Source organism: Otolemur garnettii, unplaced genomic scaffold, assembly GCF_000181295.1.
Source record: "Otolemur garnettii isolate 467f Iridium unplaced genomic scaffold, OtoGar3 scaffold00010, whole genome shotgun sequence".
NCBI classification, from domain to species: Eukaryota; Metazoa; Chordata; class Mammalia; order Primates; family Galagidae; genus Otolemur; species Otolemur garnettii.
In genome coordinates this window covers 2,739,497-2,760,965 of record NW_003852405.1, presented here as the reverse complement: position 1 = coordinate 2,760,965, position 21,469 = coordinate 2,739,497, and the positions used below count along the sequence as shown (strand labels likewise).

General features: G+C 43.1%; 1 protein-coding gene across 1 annotated transcript in view; it reads left to right on the top strand.

Annotated features, from left to right (window-relative positions):
- The first annotated feature begins 11,216 nt into the window (after window positions 1-11,216).
- Window positions 11,217-21,469, top strand: part of FNDC7 (fibronectin type III domain containing 7) — a 31,571-nt gene continuing 21,318 nt past the window's right edge. Inside the window, exons 1-4 of the mRNA XM_003784087.1 lie at window positions 11,217-11,279; window positions 11,792-11,810; window positions 17,844-18,098; window positions 19,451-19,711. Of these exons, the coding sequence (XP_003784135.1) occupies window positions 11,217-11,279; window positions 11,792-11,810; window positions 17,844-18,098; window positions 19,451-19,711 (598 nt within the window). The remainder of the gene's footprint in view (window positions 11,280-11,791; window positions 11,811-17,843; window positions 18,099-19,450; window positions 19,712-21,469) is intronic.

The window sequence follows — 21,469 nt, the reverse complement described above, 5'->3', positions numbered from 1 at the left end:
ATAGAGGGATCTCTTAGCACCCAGATGATGAGTGAATATTAAAGAATCTTGTAGACTGGAATTAGATGTGTGATAGTAATTCTTACTAGAATACTTGATGATGGCAACTTCCTTTGTCAATGAGGTGTCATTAGGGTGATCTTTTGATTGTGTGATTAGTTTTTTCTGCATCAAAGGTGCTTATTGGGGTACTTTTCACTTGGACCATATATTTAGTATTATTTAAATCTGAATTTGAAGGAAATTTTGTAAGATAATCCGATTGCTTTTAGAACACAAAATAGAGGCCCAAGGTGATGTTCTGTCAGAGGTAGGGCAGGTAGGTATTCCTGACAGTGATCTTACTAATACACACCGATGTTTCGTCTTACCGGTCCTATTGGCCAACTCCTGGGCAACTCAAAAGCCACCTTGCAAAAGTGTTAAATGGAGCACATTTTCCAAAGTTCTCCTTTTGTGGCCTTCACATTTGTACCTAACTCCATTTTAGAAAAATCTCATTAAATGAAGGAATTGCTCTAAAATTGGTATGCTTTTTTTTTTTTTTTTTTAGTAGAAGGTTCTTTTAATTTGTAATTAGAGCCAGATTTATCATGCATTGAAAATCTGTTTTTAACATACCTAAATTATGGTGCTACTCCTTTGAATATAGTTCCTCTTGAAATGTTAATGGCATAGTTTAGGTAAAATGTAGAAATTTAAAATTTTTTCAAACAGGTGAAGATTTCATAGAATTTTCTTTTACTTTTTTTTTTTTTTTTAAAGACAGTCTCTTACCCTGAAGTTGAGTGCCATGGCATTGTCATAGCTCACAGCAACCTCAAACTCTTGGGTTCAAATGATCTTCACGCCTCAGTTTACAGAATAGCTGGGACTACAGGTGCCTGCCACACCCAGCTATTTATTTTAATTTTTTTTAAAGAGATGAGGTCTCACTCTTGTGCAGGCTGGTCTTGAACTCCTGAACTCAAGCAGGCAGTCCACCAAACTGCCTTCCAGAGTGCTGGGATTACAGGCATGAGCCACGGCCTAGCCCACCTACTTTTTATTTTTTTGAGACAGTCTCACTTTATTGCCCTCAGTAGAGTGCCATGGCGTCACAGTTGACAGCAACCTCCAACTCCTAGGCATATGTGATTATCTTGCCTCAGCCTCCCAAATAGCTGGAACTATAGGTGCCCACCACAATGCCCAGGTACTTTTTGTTGCGGTTGTAGTTTAGCTGGCCCAGGGTTCAGTTCGAGTCTGCCACCTCAGTGTATATGGCTGGCGCCCTAACCACTGTGCTATGGGCACCGAGCTTCAAGTAATCTTGCCTCAGCCTCCCAAGTAGGTGGGGCTACAGATGCCTGCCCTGACACCTGGCTAGTTTTTTTCTGTTTTTTAGTAGAGACAAGCTCTTAGGCTAGTCTTGAACTGAGTTCAAGCAATGCACCTGCCTCGGCTTCCTAGAGTGCTAGGATTACAGATCTGAGCTCTCAGCCCCATATCCCATTTCTCAGCATTGAAGGTCAAAGGAATTTCTAATATGTAATCATAACCCATAATGTATTGCACAGGCGTGTGTGTTGGGGAGGATGCCTTTTCAACTTATTTCAAAAAGTTACACTTGTTAAACAACTGACCTTAAAGAATTTCATACAGCATAGAAACTATGAGGTTTTATCACAAGGAAAAACTATTTATTGCAAGTGTAAGCTCACTTGATCTGCAGGTACCCGAAGTCCACCAGTCTTCAGTTGATTTATTTACCTTGTTCAGGCCATTCTGGAAGCTGAATTATTCTCTATTTCTTAGGTCAGTGGACTTAGTCACACACACACCCCCACCTAACAAATTCCATCAGCCCTGACACTACCCCCCACGCCCACCCCCTGCCAACATCCCAAGTAAACATACTATCCAGGTGAGACAACAAACTGCTGAGCAAATGCAAGGGAAGTTTTCTTGTCCTCCCCCTCCCTCTTAGACATTTTGAAGTCAAGAGTGTCCTGGATATTTCTTAAGTGCCAGGCTCATCCAGCCTGTCCAGGTCCTCGTTCAGTGAACATTTCTTACTGAATGGAGTGTTCCGTGTCTGACACCTGCTCTGGGAAATGAGTCATGCTGGCCTTTGTGCAGGGACAGCCACTGATTATTGGATGTGCCAGTTACCGGTTTCTTTCTTAGCTCCAAATCTACCCTGTATTCTGCTTTGTGTCTGGAGCTAAATCTTTTCAGCATTTCTTTGCCAGTGGAGAAGACGATGTCAAGCTTGCCAGTAGAGGGAGTTGCAGAAGACAGGCGTTTCTTTTCCTGCTTCTATTGTGTTTTCTTTTTTCTTCTCATTTCTGCTATGTGTAGGGGCCAGGGGCATCATTCCCCAGCAACTTTCAGTGGCATCTCATTGTGGGAGGTGGAGGGAGTTCTCAGCAAGTCCATGGTCCCCTTGCTTAGCTTCCCAGCAAGTCTCACTACCCAGCAACCAACTTCCCAGTTACTTTCAGCACCATCCCACAGATTTCCCAGGAAGTCTCAGTAGCCCCCAGGTGGGTAGTGTCCTAGTCATTTTTGCTGACACCTTCTCCAGCCTTTAGCATCTCAGCAACTAGAGGGGTACAGCTGCATCCTCTCCAAATTCTTTCCTCGGGCCCCCTACCTCAGCCCTAGAGGCAGTGGCTGATCCCTATATCCACTATTTCTACATTTTTTTAGAGTCCTCTTTACATTTAGTAATTAATCTCTTGTTACTAGTTAATAGTTGTTTTTTTTGTTTGTTTTTTCTTTTACTGGATGGGGTCTCACTTTCTCACCCAGGCTGGAGTGCAGTGGCCTAATCCTTCAGTCTCCCTTCAGCCTTAGCTCCTGGGCCTAAGCATTCCTCTTGCCTCAGCCTCCTGGGTAGTTGGAACTACAGGTGCACACTATCACACTCAGCTATTTTTTTGGTAGAGGTGGGGGTCTTGCTATGTTGCCCAAGCTGGTCTAAAACTGCTAGGTTCAAGCAATTCTCCGATCTTGGTCTCCAAAATTCTTTATACCTAATAATTCTTTATATGAAACTTTCCCTACTGAAGTTAACTGGGCCCTGGGTGATACAGTGTACTAAGAGGATATAATCCATGTGGTGCTACTTCATCCGGCTGGTGTAAAGAGGGCTCAGACCAATAAGTTTGCTAAGAATTACATAAGAATTAGACTGATTCCTTCCAGAATTTTGACTAAGAACTGAGTAAGAATTGGCCAGTCCTTAGAAAAATAGAAAAGACTTGGATCATTTTCTCATACATGTAAGGGCAGCCACGTGAAAGAGACACCACAGTAAATAAGCCAGTGTCCCTGAAGCTGCCTTGTCTCATGCTGGCTTTCCAGTCCCATCCCATTCTGGTCAGAGGATATCCTTGCAATATCTGTTTTCCCTAAGATAGCCTGAATTTCCCTTCAGTGGAACCCAGGAGCCTAAATATGCTTTCTTTTACTGTAATCTTAAGGAATGCATGGTTGGTGAGGGTCTGTCTTCCTGACATTTCTTTGACATTCAATTTTTCTGTCTGTCCTTCTCAGCACCAGTAAGAAAGCGTTGTCTACTTGATTTGACTTTGCAAAGATCTCAAAAAAGAAGTTTTATACCATTCCTTTTCCTTGGTACAAATCATCTGCCCACAGGCAGCAGAGGGATGTAGGGGTGTAATGGAAGACGAGATTATGAATTAGAGCCACTAAAAATTTTGTAGTTTCGTCCCCCCACATTAATCCCTCCATATTCCTTAAACATCCCTAAACAGCTCTTCTTTTTTAAATATCCCCTTCAATGTTCAATGGGTCTTTCAAACCCTTACTAGCCTCTTCCTTTTTTTTTTTTTTTGAGATAGGGTCTCACTATGTCACCTTGGGTAGAGTGCTGTCGTCACAGCTCACAGCAACCTCAAACACTAGGGCTTAAGCGATTCTCTTGCTTCAGCCTCCCAAGTAGCTGGGACTACAGGTATCTACCACAACACCTGGCTATTTTTTGGTTGTAGTTGTTATTGTTGTTTAGCAGGCCCAGGCTGGATTTGAACCCACCAGCTCTGGTGTATGTGGCTGGCACCCTAGCTGCTGAGCTATAGACACTGAGCCTTTTTTTTTTTTAGACAGAGCCTCAAGCTGTTGCCCTGGGCAGAGTGCTGTGGCGTCACAGCTCACAGCAACCTCAAACTCTTGGGCTCAAACGATTCTCTTGCCTCATCCTCCCAAGTAGCTGGGACTATAGGTGCCTACCACAACACCTGGCTATTTTTTGGTTGTAGTTGTCATTGTTTGTCAAGCCCGGGTTGGATTTGAACCCAACAGCTCTGGTGTATGTGGCTGGCACCTTAGCCACTTGAGCATTTTTTTTTTTTTTTTTTTGAGACAGAGTCTCAATCACCCCTGGTAGACGTGATGTCTTAGCTCACAGCAACCTCAAACTCTTGGGTTCAAGCAATCCTCTTTCCTCAGCCTCCCAAGTAGCTGGGACTACAGGTACCTGCCACAATGCCCGGCTATTTTTTAGAGATGGGGGTGTCTTGCTTTTGCTCAGGCTGGTCTCAAACCCTGAGCTCAGGCAATCCACCCACACTCAGGCCTCCCAAGTACTGGGATTACAGGCGTAAACCATGGCACCCGGCCTTTTACTAGCTTCTTCAGTCCCGACTCCAATTCCACCTCTACCTCCACCTCCATACTCATTGTCACCTCACACACAGAGACTATCATGTACAAAGTCCTTCAACATGCTGCTTTCTATCCCCCAAACTGCAAAATCAGTTGCAGAACATCTATCCGGCTCACCTCCTTACTTTCTCTTTTATCTTTCTGTTAAACGTTTCAAATTCTGCCCCAGGCTAATCTACCTATGTGTTGAATCACCTTGATTCATTCGTTCATTCATTCATGTGGCCGAGAGTGCCAACTGTTTCCAATATCCATTTTCCCCTTTTCCCATAGCAATAGAATTTTGACTAGACACGTCCACCCCTCCACCCCCGCCCAGCTCGATGCTGCCTTGAGACTGAATTCTGGCCAACGGGATGTAAATGGCACCAGGAACCTTTCTTAAGACATGGCTGGCATATCATTCGTCTCTTCTTTTCCCTGTCCCGTTCCTGAATTCTGCTGCTTAGAACATTGATGTGATAGCTGGAAATTTATCTTGGACCAAGAAGGAGGGTCTTGTCTCCAGGAATAGCAGACCAAAAAGGTGAAAGGACAGCCTGGGTCTGTGAGGAGTTCCTGGAAGAGAATGGCCATGCTGCTTCTAGATACTCTGCTTCCACTGTTTTAAACCAGAAAGAAACTTCTGGGGTTTTTTTGTTTTTTGGTTTCTTGAGACAGAGTCTCATTTTGTCTCCCTCAGTGGAGTACTGTGGCATCACAGCTCACAGCAACCTCAAGCTCTTGGGCTCAAGCAATTCTCTTGCCTTAGCCTCCCAAGTAGCTGGGACTACAGACGCCTGCCACAACACCTGACTATTTTTAGAGATGGGATCTTGCTTTTGCTCTGGCTGGTCTCAAACTTGTGAGCTCAGGCTATCCACCCACCTGGGCCTCCCAGATTGCTGGGATGACAGGTGTGAGCCACTGAGCCTGGCCCCAAACTTCTGTTTAAGACACTGTTGTTTTAGGTTTTCTGTCACTCTCAGCAAAATGTAATCCCAGCCAATTACAAATATGAACTATATGCCAAGTCACCAAACCTAAAAACAAATTTGGCATTAGCTTAGTAAAGGAGGTTGGATGTCAGGAAGAAAGGACATAGATGGTAAGGGCTAGGAAGCCAGTGATTCTTTGCTATGCAGCACAATAATATTTTATCTTTTTTTTCTTTTTTGAGACAGAGTCTCACTTAGTCACCCTTGGTAGAGTGCTATGGTGTCATCATAGCTCACGGAAACCTCAAACTCTTGGGCTCAAGACATCTTCTTGCCTCAGCCTACCAGGTAAATGGGCCTACAGGTGCCCACCACAACACGAGTTTATTTTTAGAGACAGGGTGTTACTCTTGCTCAGGCTGGTCTTAAACTCCTGAACTCAGGCAATCCATCCATCTCAGCCTCCCAGAGTACTAGCATTTCAGGTGTGAGCCACTGCACCCAGCCATTATCTCTTTTTCATTTCAGATGATTTATCTTTTATTGTCAGTTCCTGTCCTGGCCTTTGTATTATTTACGAATCTTACTTTTCCTAGGAATGTCCTATTAAGACATTAATCATGTTTAAATAGACTCACTCTTGTAGCTGTTTTCCTCCTGGTTGTCAGTGGCATTCCCCTCAATACCTGAATTCATGCGTTTACTGCTTTGCAGAATCCCATTCCTAAAAGAAGAATTTCAGATAGCTGGTAAATTTAGCAATTCAAAGCTGTTCAGTTAATGCATATCACAAAAGCAACTGCTTTCATTTGCATTATTTCCCAGTAACTGTTCGACAATAATACTCATTACCTATTTTGACAGCAACCTAAGAAGTTGACATTAGCTAGAAATAGTTGCTAATATAATAATTATGATTAATAACTCATTAGTTTAAAATTGTTGTACTTTCAGACCATTGTTTCTCTCCCTTCCCTGAACCTCCTACCTATCTATAAATCTCATGTCATCAGATTATACTATTCACCATCCCTCAGATGTTCATAGCATCCATACACCTCGAAAGATATGCCCTTCCTGTTTTATTTTATTTTATTTTAATTTTTTTTTAGAGACATAGTTTCACTTTATTACCCTGGGTAGAGTGCCGTGGCATCACAGCTCATGGCAACCTCCAACTCCTGGGTTTAGGCAATTCTCTTGTCTCAGCCTCCCAAGTAGCTGGGGACTACGGGCGCCTGCCACAACGCCCGGCTATTTTTTTGTTGCAGTTTGGCCGGGGCCGGGTTTGAACCCGCCACCCTTGGTATATGGGGCCAGCATCCTACTCACTGAGCCACAGGCACCACCCTCCTTCCTGTTTTATTAATAATACTCATAGAGTTTAAAAATGGCTCAGTGCCCCTTTCCTAATTAGTCCTGCCCAAATCCTTAATAATTCCAGTATCCATCAAACCATCTTTCTAATACTCAGGACTCTCAGTTTCTTGACCTTATTTTTTCCTTCACCTGACCTCAGCTGCGGATTCCCCTGTTTACACTATGAAACTGGCCATTGTCAATAACTAGGCCAGGTGTGGTGACTCACCTGTAATCTCAGCATTCTGGGAGGCCAAAGCAAGTAGATTGCGTGAGATAGGGAGTTCCAGACCAGCCTGAGGAACAGTGAGATCCCATTTCTGCTAAAAATAGAAAAACTAGCTGGGCATCATGGTGGGCACCTGTAGTCCCAGCTACTTGGGAGGCTGAGGCAAGAGGAGCACTTAAGCCCAAGAGTCTGAGGTTGCTGTGAGCTATAACACCACGGCACTCTACCAAGGGTGACAAAAGTGAGACTCTGTCTCAAAAAAACCAAAAAACCAACAAAACCTCACTCACAGTTTCCATTTTAAACATCCCATTTTCTAATCACCAAGTCCCTATATTTCTTGCTTACTTTTTTAATATCCTCTGCAACAATTTCTGTTTTTCTTTTCTTTATTTATTAATTTTTCTTAGAGTCTCACTTTGTCACCTTCGGTAGAGTGTGTGGCATCATAGCTCACAGCAACCTCAAATTCTTGGGCTCAAGCTATTCTCTTGCCTTAGCCTCCCGAGAAGCTGGGACTACAGGTGCCCGCACAACGCCCAGCTATTTTTCTTTTTTTTTTAGAGATGAGGTCTTACTCTTTCTCAGACTGGTCTCAAACTCCTGAGTTCAGGCAATCCACCTGCCTCAGCCTTCCAGAGCGCTAGGATGACAGGAGCCTGGCCTCTCTATAACAATTTCTCACTTTCCTGGGTCCTCTAATCCATTGCGCCTGCCAAGTTTTCACTCTCCATTGCAGCCCCCTCAGCCTCCATAGCAACAAGACATTACAAGCCTCACTTCCAGGCTTACCTAGCTTCCAAGTAGTATTACTTTCTAGCTACTTACCTAGCTTACAAGTAGTATTACTTTCCACTGTCCAGTATTATAAATTGCCTCCTCGTAAACACCCTGAGGTTTCCTGCTGCAGTCTCTCTCACGCTTGTCTAGTAAGACCCTAATCCAAGATAAATACAACTCTCAGCCTACTCTGTGCCTGTGCACAAGTGACTGAATGTGACTGGAGAAAACGTACAATCATGTGACTAGCTTCTCTTCAAATTCATAGACCTCAATAAGTGATCTATTGAAGCTCCAGCAAAAGCATCACTTGGAGAGAATACAACGTGAGTATGGGGTTGCATCCTTCAGGACACAGTGAATGCCTTTAATCAATGAATATTGTGCTGTATCCCAAACAGCTGAAATACTGGTGGATGCATGAGAAGTCCCGTCCACCATCACTCCGAGTTACCCACTTGAGGTAGGAGAATGGTTTTGAACTCCTGAACTCAAGCAATCCATTCCTCAAGCTGATCTGGAACTCCTGTGCTTCTCACCTCTGGAACTCTGGGCTCATGTAAACTGGTGAGTGAGTGCGTCCCTAAATTTTGCACCCTCAAGCCTCTCTTGCCTTTCCCCAGCCCTGATGGATGCACTGGTCCACCATCTAGATCAGTGTTGTCCTGAATTCAGGCAAGGAGCGCTGACATTACTTCATTCACCAGCTGTCAGATGTGAGCACCCCAGGAGTAGGGAGCCTGTGTGACTTTGAGCAAGGCAGCTCTTGTCACTGAAGGGGAAATCAGGGTCAGTTAGAGCCGTCAGTCGTCACCACTCCCCTCATCGAAGGAGCCCAGGGCCCACACTGCTGTTCTAACCAAGCCCTCTCCACTCCTGGGGGACTTTTCACTTTCTCTTTCTTCTGCCTGGATGATGCTCTTTTCCTAGATTTCTAAAAGACCCAGTCCTTCAATTCCCTTACTAGGACTACAGACGCTCACCATGATGCCTGCATACTTTTTTCTAGAGTTAGTAGAGACAGGGTCTGGCTCTTCCTCAAGCTGATCTGGAACTCCTGAGCTCCAGCAATCCTCCCGCCTTGGCCTCCCAGAGTGTGTAAAGCGTGAGCCACTGTGCCCATCCTTAAGTTGTTTTTTTATACTGGGTTTTGAGAACACACCCTCTCTCCGTATATAAGTCTTTTATCTGATATATGACGTACAGTTATATACCCCCAGTCAGTGGCTTGTCTTTTAATTCCCTTAGTAGTGTAGAAGTTCTTGATTTTGATAAAGTCTAGTTTATTAATTTTTTAAATGAATCATGCTTTCAGTGTTTTATTTAAAATGTTTTGCTTAAGGGCCAAGCGTGGTGGCTCATGCCTGTAATCCCAGAACTCTGGGAGGCCAAGACAGGTGGGTTGCCTGAGCAGAGTGTTAGGATTACAGGCATCAGCCGTCATGCCCAGCCTATGTGTTTACTTATTATTATTTTATTTTATTTTTATTGTTGGGGAATCATGGAGAGTACAATGAGCCAGGTTATACTGCTTTCGTTTGCTGGGTGAAGTCCCTCTATTAATATTGTCCCACACCGAAGAGGTATGTCATACACCCCCTCCCTCCTCCCCTCTCTCCCCTCTCCCACTCCCCCTGACCCCACCATGTACTAGCATCAATTGTCCTTATATCAGAATTGAGCACATTGGATTCTTGCTTCTCCACTGGGATGCTTTACTAAAAAGAATGCATTTCTTCTACATCCAAATTAATACATAAAATGCATAGTCACCATCCTTTTTGGTGGCTGTATAGTATTCCATGGTGTTCTTGCTCTGTCACCCAGGCTGAAGTGCACTAATGCAGTCATAGTTCACTGTAACCTCAAACTCCTGAGCTCAAGCAATCCACCCACCTCAGCTTCCCAGTGCAGCTTTATGATAAATCTTGAAATCAGGGAGGGCCAATCCAGTGTCTTCTATTCTCTCTTGGATGGAAGCAGAGGTCAGCCTGATGAATTTTAATCCCAGCTTAACCACTTAATGTTTGTGTGATTTTAGGTAAGTCAAGTATGTTTATTACTCGTTTATGTACTTGTTTATTATTAGGATTATATATTATAGTGCTTAGATTAAACGCTAATTATTTATCTTTATGTTTTTGGAGATGGGATCCGGTTATGTTGCCAGGCTAGAGGGCAGTGGCTATTCATAAGCATCATAATTATACACTACGGCCTCCAACTCTTGGGCTCAGTAATCCTCCCGCCTCAGTCTCCCAAGGAACCAGGCTAAATGCTTATTACTATTACGAGCCTGCTCTGGAAGGTAGCTCTGGGAATAAAAGTAGTGGATCTGTAGGTTGGTACCAGGGATGGATGAAGTTAATGGGCTTTCCAGGGACCACTCTCTAGCTTTCTCTGGGCAGGGACAGATCTTGCTTTTCATCTTACACACAGAAGCTTTATGGTAAAATGCTCCTGAGAGCAGGACTGATCACTTAGCACCAAAATAATGATCAGAACAACAAATAAAGCTGAAAAACAAAAAATAAAACTGGTCAGGATCCCCAAGGTTAAAACGATCACTCCATCTCGGTGCCTGTACCTCAGTGGGTAGGGTGCCGGCCACATACACCGATGCTGGCAGGTTCCAGCCCAGCCTGGGCCTGCTAAACAACAATGACAACTGCAACCAAAATGTAGCCAGGCTTTGTGGCGGGCACCTGTAGTCCCAGCTACTTGGGAGGCTGAGGCAAGAGAATTGCTTAAGCCCAAGAGTTGGAGGTTGCTGTGAGCTGTGAAGCTACAGCCCTCTAGACTCAGGGCAACATACTGAGACTCTGTCTCAAAAAAATAAATAAATAAGTAAATAAATAAATAAATAAATAAACAATGACCACTCCACCATATCGACACGTTTCTGTACAGCTTTGTAAAATTGTTATTTAGAAAAATAAAGTCTGACGGAGAAGGAGAGCATTCTAAAAACTACTTCGAAACCAGGTTACAGCAGCTTTTTGGCCCGTTTGGCATGACTTCCTCTGGCTCTTCTCCCCCACATCCCGGTCTTTTTGGTGCCCGCCCCTACCAGTCTCCAAGTGCCCCGGTTACAGGTCAGCTCCACACTGAAGGGGAGGAGCTATTTCCTACGTTCCCTCTCCAGCATCAGGGTGACCATCTCTCTGTAACCAACCACCAACAATGCTGCCCTCCTGGGGACCTGAGAGGACCCCGGTCACTTCGTTTTGTGCCGTCTGAGCGCTATGTCCAACAGGATGGCTGGTGGATCAGAGAAATGTTTCACCTTGATAGGACTGAGTCTCATCTGTCTTAAAATGGTGAGTTACCTTTCCAACTACTTCTAACTAGGAAAAAAAGACACATTCATCGCCTTTCCTTTTTTTTTTTTTTTTTTTTGATGGGCTGGGAAGGGGGGAGATAAATGTCAAACTACTTTTGGATTGTACCAACATTGCAGATGTTTGTGCATTTGAAACTTAAAATGATATACTAAAGAAAGAAAACAAGATGATCATTCTATCTTAAGAACAAAGATTTCTGAAAAGTCTGTCAGCGGCTGCTGCCTTAGCTCAATAGGCAGATTCAAGAAGAAAAATGAAATGGTAACGTGATCTGCCTCCAACTGCAAAATTCCACTTAGGGTTTCTTTGTGGCGGAGTTGAGTGTTGGGAAATTATCTGTGCAGATAAATAGTTGCAGGGATCGAAAGAGTACTTACCTTAGGCATAAACATGTTGTGGTTAATTTATCGCTGCTCTGATTCATAGTTTATGCCTCCCCCAGTGGTGTTTTTCTTTATGGTTCTAATGTTCTAAACTTTTCTTTTCAGGTTGCTTCAGCAAAACCAGGTAAACTTTTCTAACATGCAAATTTTTCCTCCCCATATTTAATTCTATTTCCATTGTTAATTCATGGGCTCCCCTGAAATAATAAAGGCCATACAAGAAAAAAAATTTAATGTATTTTGAGCACTCATATTGAGTGCTAACTGCTATATCAGGTCCGGGGAAGATGATCACTGGTAGGACCAATAAGTCAATCAAACTTAAAAGATGAGTCTTTGTAAAGTATTCTTTTTGTTTGTTTGTTTGTTTGTTTTGGCCGGGCTGGGTTTGAACCCGCCACCTCTGGTATATGGGGCCGATGCCCTACTCCTTTGAGCCACAGGCACTGCCCATTTGTAATGTATTCTTATGGAGTACCATAGTATGTAGAGTCATGTGGCCATGAATTTTCTCAGACACTGATAGCCATGAGTAAAATATTACAATGATCATCTTTCTAGTCAAAGAAATAAGATCTTACATGGGGTGAGGAGTTTAGTTTATATAACTTTTCTTGTATGTCTGAGGAATTAAAGGAGAAAATTAGAGATGTTGTATTTGATTGAATTGTGAAGATTCTCTAATGAAAAAAGGATTTTACCCTTCTAATATTACATATTGTAAATATAGATAATGGGACGGCACCTGTAGCTCAGTGGGTAGGGTGTCGGCTGCATACACCAAGGCTTCGAACCCAGCCTGGGTCAGCTAAAATCAACAATGACAACTGCAACAACAACAAAAATAGCTGGACATTGTGGTGAGCTCCTGTAGTCCCAGCTACTTGGAAGGCTGAGGCAAGAGAATCGCTTAAGCCCAAGAGTTGGAGGTTGCTGTGAGCTGTGACACCATGGCACTCTACCAAGGGCAACATGAGACTGTCTTTTTTTAAAAAAAAAAAAAAAGAGAAGAAGAAGAAAATATAGACAATGGTAACTCAGCTGAAAAGGGGTTTTCTTTGAAAAATATTTGATCACCACTTAAAATAAGTGACTGAAAAAAATAAATTCTTAAAAAAAATTTTTTTTTTATTAAATGATAGCTGTGTACATTAATGCAATCACGGGGTACAGTGTGGTGTTTTCATATACAATTTGAAATATTTTCATCAAACTGGTTAACATAGCCTTTATGTCATTTTCTTAGTTATTGTGTTATAACTAAGATACTAAGACGTTTATATTCTACTTTTAGAAAGATTCACTTGTACCCTTGTAAGATAAACCATAGAGGTGATCCCTCCAATCACCCTCCCTCCACCCATCCACCTCCTTCCCCTCAAAAATAAATTCTTTAGAGGGCCTGTCACAGTTCATTCATTTTAGAAATCTAAGTCTCTGAAACAGAAATTTATGTTTAATAGGATTTAGATTATTTGTGGGGAGCATGTAATATCAACCATATCACCAATAAACTCTCGCAGTGATTCAACATAAATTGGATAATATTGTTATTATTTCATCTACACAAAAGAAAAGGAAGTAGAATTAAGACAAATTTAAAATTTGATATATAGACATGGGAAAGCCATACAATTTCATAAAATCCACGTATATACGTGTATAGTAGGTTTTTTAAAATGACTGTTTTTCTGTTTTATTCTTATTCAATTATCTTTTTCTTGAGAGGTCTTCAGGATTGGCCAGGAAGCTATGGGAAGGACTTCTTGGCCATATATAGACTGGGACTTTAAAAAAAATTTTTTTTTCTTTCTTTTGTATGCAGGCAGAGAAAGAACAAAGTGGTTTTTTAATATGTGGCCTTTGGGTGGACAAAAATCTAGCTCTTCTGTCTCCTTCAAGGTTCCAGCTCACCCAGAGCTCACTAAGTCCTTAGAACAGGCCCCATTTAGTCCCTAGGGCATTGATGCTCTTTAAGAGAAAGGGTGAGTAAGGCTGAGATACTGATAATGCTGTTAATTGAGTTATCCTGACTTTTCAATAGATGGGATGTATCTTATTTACACGGTATAGGAAGTTGCATTTAGCATGTACCTATTTTGATTGTCTTTGGGCTCTGGCCTTGCTGTTTATCTGTGTTTGGCCACTGGGGCCTCGAGGGCTAATTCAGATCTTGTTGATTAGTAGAATGCACAGATGCATTCTACTTTATATTCTACTGTTAGAAAGATTCACTTGTACTTCTGTAAGATAAACCATAGAGGTGATCCCTCCAATCACCTTCCCTCCACCCATCCACCTCCCTCCCCTCAAAAATAAATTCTTTATGGGGACCATAAATCAAAAGGTGTTTTTTTTTTTTTTTTGACTGATCAGAGTGGTTAGCCACACATATAGAGAATAATATTCTCTCTTTCAGTAATCCAGTAAGTGGGCTTAAGAAGTAAGAAAGAGTAAGGAAATGCTGTTACCTAATGGAGACGTCCACTGGAGCTTCTCATCTGTTAAGCTTCCTAATCTGTATGGAGGTGTTGACCTTCCTTCATTGCTGGTGCTAGTCACAGCCTCCCCAGAATCAAGTGAAACACAGGTCATCTGTCTCTGCAGCCTGTGCTTGCCTCAGACTTCCTAGAATCTCACTTTTACCGGCACCCCTTCCTGGCAGTGCCATATGGCTTGACTTTTCCAAATCCATCAAAACTTACACACACACATACACACTTTCAAAGTGCCCTTACTTACAATTTTAATCTTCACAACAATTCTAAATTGCAGGTATTTTACATTCCAAAGTAAATCCCTGTAGGTATTATTAGTTTTTTTGCTGTTGTGGTTTTTTGAGATGATCTCCCTTTGTTGCCCTCAGTAGAGTGCCACGGCATCACTCACAGCTCACTGCAATTTCAAATTCTTGGGCTCAAGCAATCCTCTTGCTTCAGCCTCCCAAGTAGCTAGGACAATAGGCGCCTGTTATGACACCCAGCCATTTTTTTAAGGCAGGAGTCTCACTCCAGCTCAGGCTGGTCTCGAACTTGTGAGCTCAGGCAATCCAACCGCCTCGGCCTCCCAGAGTGCTAGGATTATAGGTGTGAGCCACCTTGCCTGGTCTGTAGGTATTATTAATATTCCATGTTTCTCAAGGGGGAAAACCGAGACTAGAAGAGATTAAATGACTTGCACGTGTTCACACACAAAAGTAGATGATGGAATGTTCTCATTTGTATATAGGAAGTGAATATTAAAGTAATTGATCTCATGAAAATAAAGAAGTAGAATGATAGTTATCAGAGGCTGCATAAAAGGGCAGCAGGAAGGATAAAATGGGGGTGGTTAGTGGGTGCAAAAATATAGTTAGATGGATAGAATGAATAATATTTGATAGCACAACTAGCATGCAAAGTGACTATAGTCAACAATACGTTATAGTATACCTGAAAATAATTAAAAGAGTAGAATTGGAATGTTCCTACCAAAATGCGTGAGGTGATGGATACACCAATTACCCTGATTTGATTATTACACAGTACATGCCTTTATCTGGCGATGTAGGGAAGTTGATATTGGCAATGCCTATATCAAAACATCACACGTACCTGTAAATATATACAGCAATTGTACCCATAATAATTGGGAAAAAACATAAATAGCAGAACAGGCTCAAACCCAGAGTCCCTGAACCAAAATTCTTTGTCTCTTTCTTTTTTTTTTTTTTCTTTCTTTTCTTTCCTTTTTTCTTTTTTTGAGACAGAGTCTCACTTTGTTGCCCTCAGTACAGCGCCATGGCATCACAGCTCACAGCAACCTCCAATTCTTGGGCTTAAGCGATTCTCTTGCCTCAGCCTCCAGAGTAGCTGGGACTACAGGCGCCTGCCAAAATGCCGGGCTGTTTTTCTGTTGTTGTTGTCATTGTTGTTCAGCAGGCCCTGGCTGAATTCGAGCCCACCAGCCCTTGTACATGTGGCCGGTGCCCTAACTGCTGAACAACGGGCTCCGAGTCTCTTTGTCCCTTTCTTGCCGTACAACTTGAATTTCATTCTACTGGCACCAGCTGCCTCCAGTACTGCTTCCTGGCAAATGTGTCTGTCCTCCATCATTCAATGAGGCAAATTTTGTGGAGCCCTCAGGCCCCGTGACGGGGGCAAATAGTCTGTGTTTTTAAATGCCTTTCAGACCCCTCCATGAATGCACTGACGGGCCTTCCGTCTCTATGGTCAGATGGATTATCATTTTTCCAGGAAGGTAGTCCATTCCAATAAGAGATAAGAGATACCACAAGAGATAAGATTTACTGTGGGGACAGAAGGAGTTGACAGACACCAGATAATTAGAGGAAACAAGGCGTACAACAGAGGACAAATAACTGGGGGAGCAGAAGAGGGATGTGTACATGGGGGATGAAGTGGGGCGCCCCTCCTGGGGCTTCCTATTCTGCAGGAGTGAGAGGGGACGCAGACCCTTCCTGCAGAATTGGCTTCCACTGGCAAATGGCTAAGATGAGCAGGCCCGCATCTTTCCCCCAGAAAACATAACTGTGATAATTTTCTTTCAGTGGCAAAAGAGACAGTCCCGGGTGATGTTCAAGGAATGTCTGGCCAGTGTACAGTGGAGACTTTGTTCGTTTTTACAGCATGGTTATTTCTGAGCCGCTGCCAAAGCCAACTCGCTGGGCTATTGGTACAGAAAGAGGAGGTCATCTGTGTCATGCATGCGGGATTTGGCTGCAGGGGAAGGGAGTTGATACTGGCAACTCACTCATCTACATCTACTCTTTCTCCCTCTTTACCCTATAGTTTTCTTTGTTTTGCCCTTTAGTTTTCAGTTTGGTGGACAGTGATTTAACACAGCTCATGGAGCACGTTAAATGTGAAAGGCTAAGTGCCAGCTTCAAACTATTTTGAAGCTATTTACATTTGACCTTTTCTTTTCACTTGCTTCTCCTACATCCAGGACATTTTTGTGCCTGTGGATTTTTGTAAAGCAGGAGATCTCATTACCCATGCTGCGTCTCCTACTCCATACTCCAAGCATAAGAATGCCTTGTGTAAATTCAGGACACAAGCATTCTTATCCCTTGATAACCCACAGTCAATCCTGAGTGAGGAGTCTGAGCATCTCATGCTTATGCTGAGGCAGATTTTTTTTATTTTTTTTGGAGACATAGTCTCAATAGGTCACCCTCAGGAGATGCCATGGGGTCACAGCTCACAGCAACCTCAAACCCTTGGGCTTAAAAGATTCTATTGCCTCAGCCTCCCGGGTAGCTTGGACTGCAGGAGCCTGCCACAACATCCGGCTATTTTTTTGTTGCAGTTGTCATTGTTGTTTAGCTGGCCTGGGCCAGTTTCAAACCTGCCAACCTCGGTGTATGTGGCTGGCGCCATAACCACTGTGCTACAAGCACCAAGCCTGAGGCAGATGTTTTGATAGAAAAAGGGAAAAGATTTTGTGGCTCGGTGCCTGTAGCTCAGTGGCGAGGTCGCCAGCCACATAAAACAAAAAAAGAAAAAGAGAGAAGAAAGTTTGCTTTTATATCATATAGAAAAACCTGAAAATTGTTCCATTCTGACAATATGAGAGAAAGTCCTGTGGAGTAATTATAACCAAGAACTCAATTCTCTGCCCTTCCCCCATTGGATCAAATGGGAAATATACAAAATGCATGAGAGAGTGACCAGAGCCCTTGGATGTGGGTGGGAAGGAGGTGGGTCCAGCTGGAAGGCAGTGCAGTGCCTTTTCTGGGGCAAGGAGGAGACAGCAAGGCCAGAGCAACCTGGGAAATCCACAGAATGCCAAACAAGAGTGGAAGCCTCTGGAATAAAGTCCCTCAATTATTCTCTATCTCCTGTAAGAGTTCTTTCCCACAAACACTTCCCATTCATATTTAGCTCTTTTAAAAGTATAAAAGCTGCAAATGAATTCACAGGCAACTGAGAAAAACCTCTGTAAAATCCCACTTCCGAATGAGAACTTTGAGCTTTCCGGATCTCTTCTGGATAGTGCCTTTTTCTCTATTTTTCCTTGATCTGGAAAATAAGGGCAAATCTTATGTCCAAAGGTTGGCACGAGGATGATTTAGTTTAAAGAGTAAGATAACAAAAGAAGGATAATAATCGTTGTAGATTTCTTGGGTGATGTACAATTTCAAAATCTCTTTCAGCTCCTGAAATACCCACTATTGATCAGGCATATTCAAAAATCAGCAACAGTATCACTGTAGAATGGGCTACAGTGCCAGGTGCCACCAGTTACCTCCTCACAGCTGAAGATGGGGACACAGTCATTGAAACCGTGGTGGCCGATTCCCCAGGCACTGTGACAGGCCTGAAGGCTGCCACCGTGTACCAAATCACCATCAGATCCATCAGTGCTGCTGGGAGAAGCCAGGCATCACCTCCAACACAGGCAAAGACAGGTAGCTGGACGCGCATCCTCTGTTGAGCGTTTGCTTGTGACCTGGACCGTTACACTGCATGATGTCATTTGGCATCATTTGAGGGCCTATAAATCAGGGCCCAGAAGCTAAAGCCACCAAATGATACTTTTTGGGAACTCAGATATCTGTGGAAGAGGTGGTATTTAAATGTACTTTGCTTTGGAAAATAAAACTCCTTTCTGGGCATCTTTAAAGTCACCCCCCTGCTCTTTATTTATTTATTTATTTATTTGGAGACAGAGTCTTACTTTGTCACCCTCGGTAGAGCCTGGCCTCATCCCTGCTTTTAAATCTCTGAAACAGGGTTTTCTGTTTTTAACCATGACAAATGGACGCACAGAAGGGATTTTACTGCACCTTGATCAGATGGCATATATGTTAACAAATAAAAATATTTGGAGTTTGCTCATGTCTGTAATCCCAGCACTCTGGGAGGCCAAGGTGGGTGAATTGCATGAGCTCATGAGTTCAAGACAAGCCTGAGCTAGAGTGAGATCCTGTCTCTAAAAATAGTTGGGTGTTGTGACAGGCACCTGTAGTCCCAGCTACTCAGGAGGCTGAAGCAAGAGAATAGCTTGAGCAGAGGAGTCTAAGGTTGCTGTGAGCTATGATGCTACAGCACTCTACCAGGGGTGACAAAGTGAGACTCTGTCTCAAAAAACAAATTTTTTTTGAAGTTTGTCATCAATATTATTTGAATTAACTTTGTCAAATTGTGCCTAGGCATATTCTGAAAAGCTATTTACACATTAAAATAATATGACCCATCATTTTCCCCAGTGGTTTTGTATTATGATTATAGGACTGTTTAATATCTAACCAGATTCTATTTGAACGTAGTGCGTAATATTTAGAGTTTCTCTGTTCCCTATTCCTCTATCAAGTCATCTATGTTTAATACACACTTAAAGAACAATTATTTAATGGAACTCTATTGTGGATCCTTTTTAAAGCAAATAATTTTTTTTTTTTTGAGACAGAATCTCACTTTATCGCCCTTGGTAGAGTGCCATGGCGTCACAGCTAACAGCAACCTCCAACTCCTGGACTTAGGCAATTCTCTTACCTCAGCCTCCTGAGTAGCTGGGACTACAGGCACCCACCACAATGCCTGGCTATTTCTTTTGTTACAGTTTGGCCAGGGCCAGGTTCGAACCCGCCACCCTTGGTATATGGGGCTGGCGCCCTACTCACTGAGCCACAGGCACTTCCCCCAAAGCAAATAATTATTTTATAATATGTATACTCAATCTCAATTTTCTTATTCCTAAATTTGAACTATCCTTTACCAGACTTTTGTAATGCAAATGCACATCGTTTTCTCTTTTTAGTGTTGGCAGCACCAATTCTGGAAGTTAGCTCTCCAAGTCCAAGCTCTATTCTTGTGCAGTGGGAAGCTGTGTATATGGCAACTGGATTCTCTGTGTCCATTATGCAAGCCAATGGATTGGGTAGAATATGGAAAGAGAATACTACAAACACCTCCTTGACCTTCACCAGTTTAGAAGCCGGGACTCTCTATACCATAAAGGCCTATGCATGGAATGCCAATGGAATTCCTGGCGATGACTCCATCTGCAATCAGAGAACAAGTAAGAATTTCTCAGTTTAGCCTCATCCTCTCTCTCTCTCTTTTTTGTTTAGACAGAGTCTTACTCTCTCACCCTGGGTTGAGTGCCAAGGCCTCAGCCTGGCTCATAGCAGCTTCAGTCTCTTGGGCTCAAGGATCCTCTTGCCTCAGCCTCCTGAGAAGCTCGGGCCATATTCCTGCCTAGATTTTCTGCTTTTAGTAGAGAAAGTATCTTGCTCTTGCTCAAGCTGGTCTTGAACTCCTGAGCTCAAGAAATCTGCCCGACTCGACCTCCCAAAGGGCTAGGATTACAGGCGTGAGCCACAGCACCCAACCCTCAATCTCATTTTTGATTAATGAGCAGAGTTGTGCATTGCAGCCATCAAGAGTAGTGTTAAATGATGAGTACAGAGCAGCTGGCAGCAGCTATTTAAATTTATTATGAAGTTATTTATAGTGCCTTGACTATTCTTCCTCGGTAGTTTAAACACTTCCTGCATGGATAAAGAACTGCTGCTCAGAATACACAGAGCATGGTGCCTCCCCTTCCGACATCCACCTCAATTTCAGCTTACACATTCAATATCACACAGAAGGACATGATTATTTTTCTTCCTCACCCTGTCCCCTAGGCTACAGTGCAGTGATGTCATCATAGTTCACTGCAATCTCTAGCACCTGGGCTCTAGTGATCCATCTGCCTCAGCCTTCTGAGTAGCTGCGACTACAAGTGTTTACCACCATGCCTGGCTAATTTTTCTAATTTTTCATAGAGACTGGGTCTGACTCTTGCTTAGGCTGGTCTCGAACTCCTGGGACTCAAGAAATCCTCCCAGAGTGGTAAGATTACAGGTGTGAACCATCTTGTTTGGGCGAGGATATGATTCTTAGTTTACTAATCACCCCTTGTCCATTCCTGAGTTCAGGCCAATAGTATAGACATAGAGAATTGGGCCAAACAAGAATTCATTTATTCTGCAGACACTGAGTGAGTGCGTGCCAACTTTGAGTTGGCATTGTTCTCAAGATACAGCAGCAAACAGAGTAAGGTTCCCACAGTCAAGGTGCTTTATGCTGTGGTGAGAATCACTGTTTCAGATCTATTCCCCAAAGTCCTCAACTGAGGCCTGTGGCTGACACGGGAGAGGCTGGAGCCTGATGCGTGTTCCATCCACACCCCAGGATATCCTGACCAAGGCATCATGCAGCATAATGACTGGAAGTCCAAACTGAGCTGCTAGAGTGAGCCAGAAGACTGAGAGGAAACAAAGGGGGAGGAGGCAAAGAGACCGAGAGAGAGCCGGGGGTTTGCACAGTAGTTTATATCTAAGCAGAGAGATCTGTTTTCTTTTTTTGTTAGGCAGACTCTCACTCAGTGCCCTAGGTAGAGTGCCGTTGTGTCATCATAGCTCACAGCAACTTCAAACTCCTGGGTTCAAGAGATCCTTTTGCCTCAGCCTCCCCGGTAGCTGGGACTATAGGCACCCACCACAACACCTGGCTAGTTTTTCTATTTTTAAAAATGATGGGGTCTCGCTCTTGCTCAGGCTGGATGAGAACTCCTGAACTTAAGCAATCCTCCTACCTCGACCTCCCAGAATGCTGGGATTATAGGTGTCAGCCACCAAGCCTGTCACATTCTTGTTTTTAATTCTCTTGAGACAGAGTAAACCATCCATTGGTAATGTAACCTAAATACGTACCAGACTCTCACCAACCAGTTTAGCTATTTCATCCCTTAGGGGAGGACCAAGAAAAGAAAGAAAGAAAATTTCTCTCC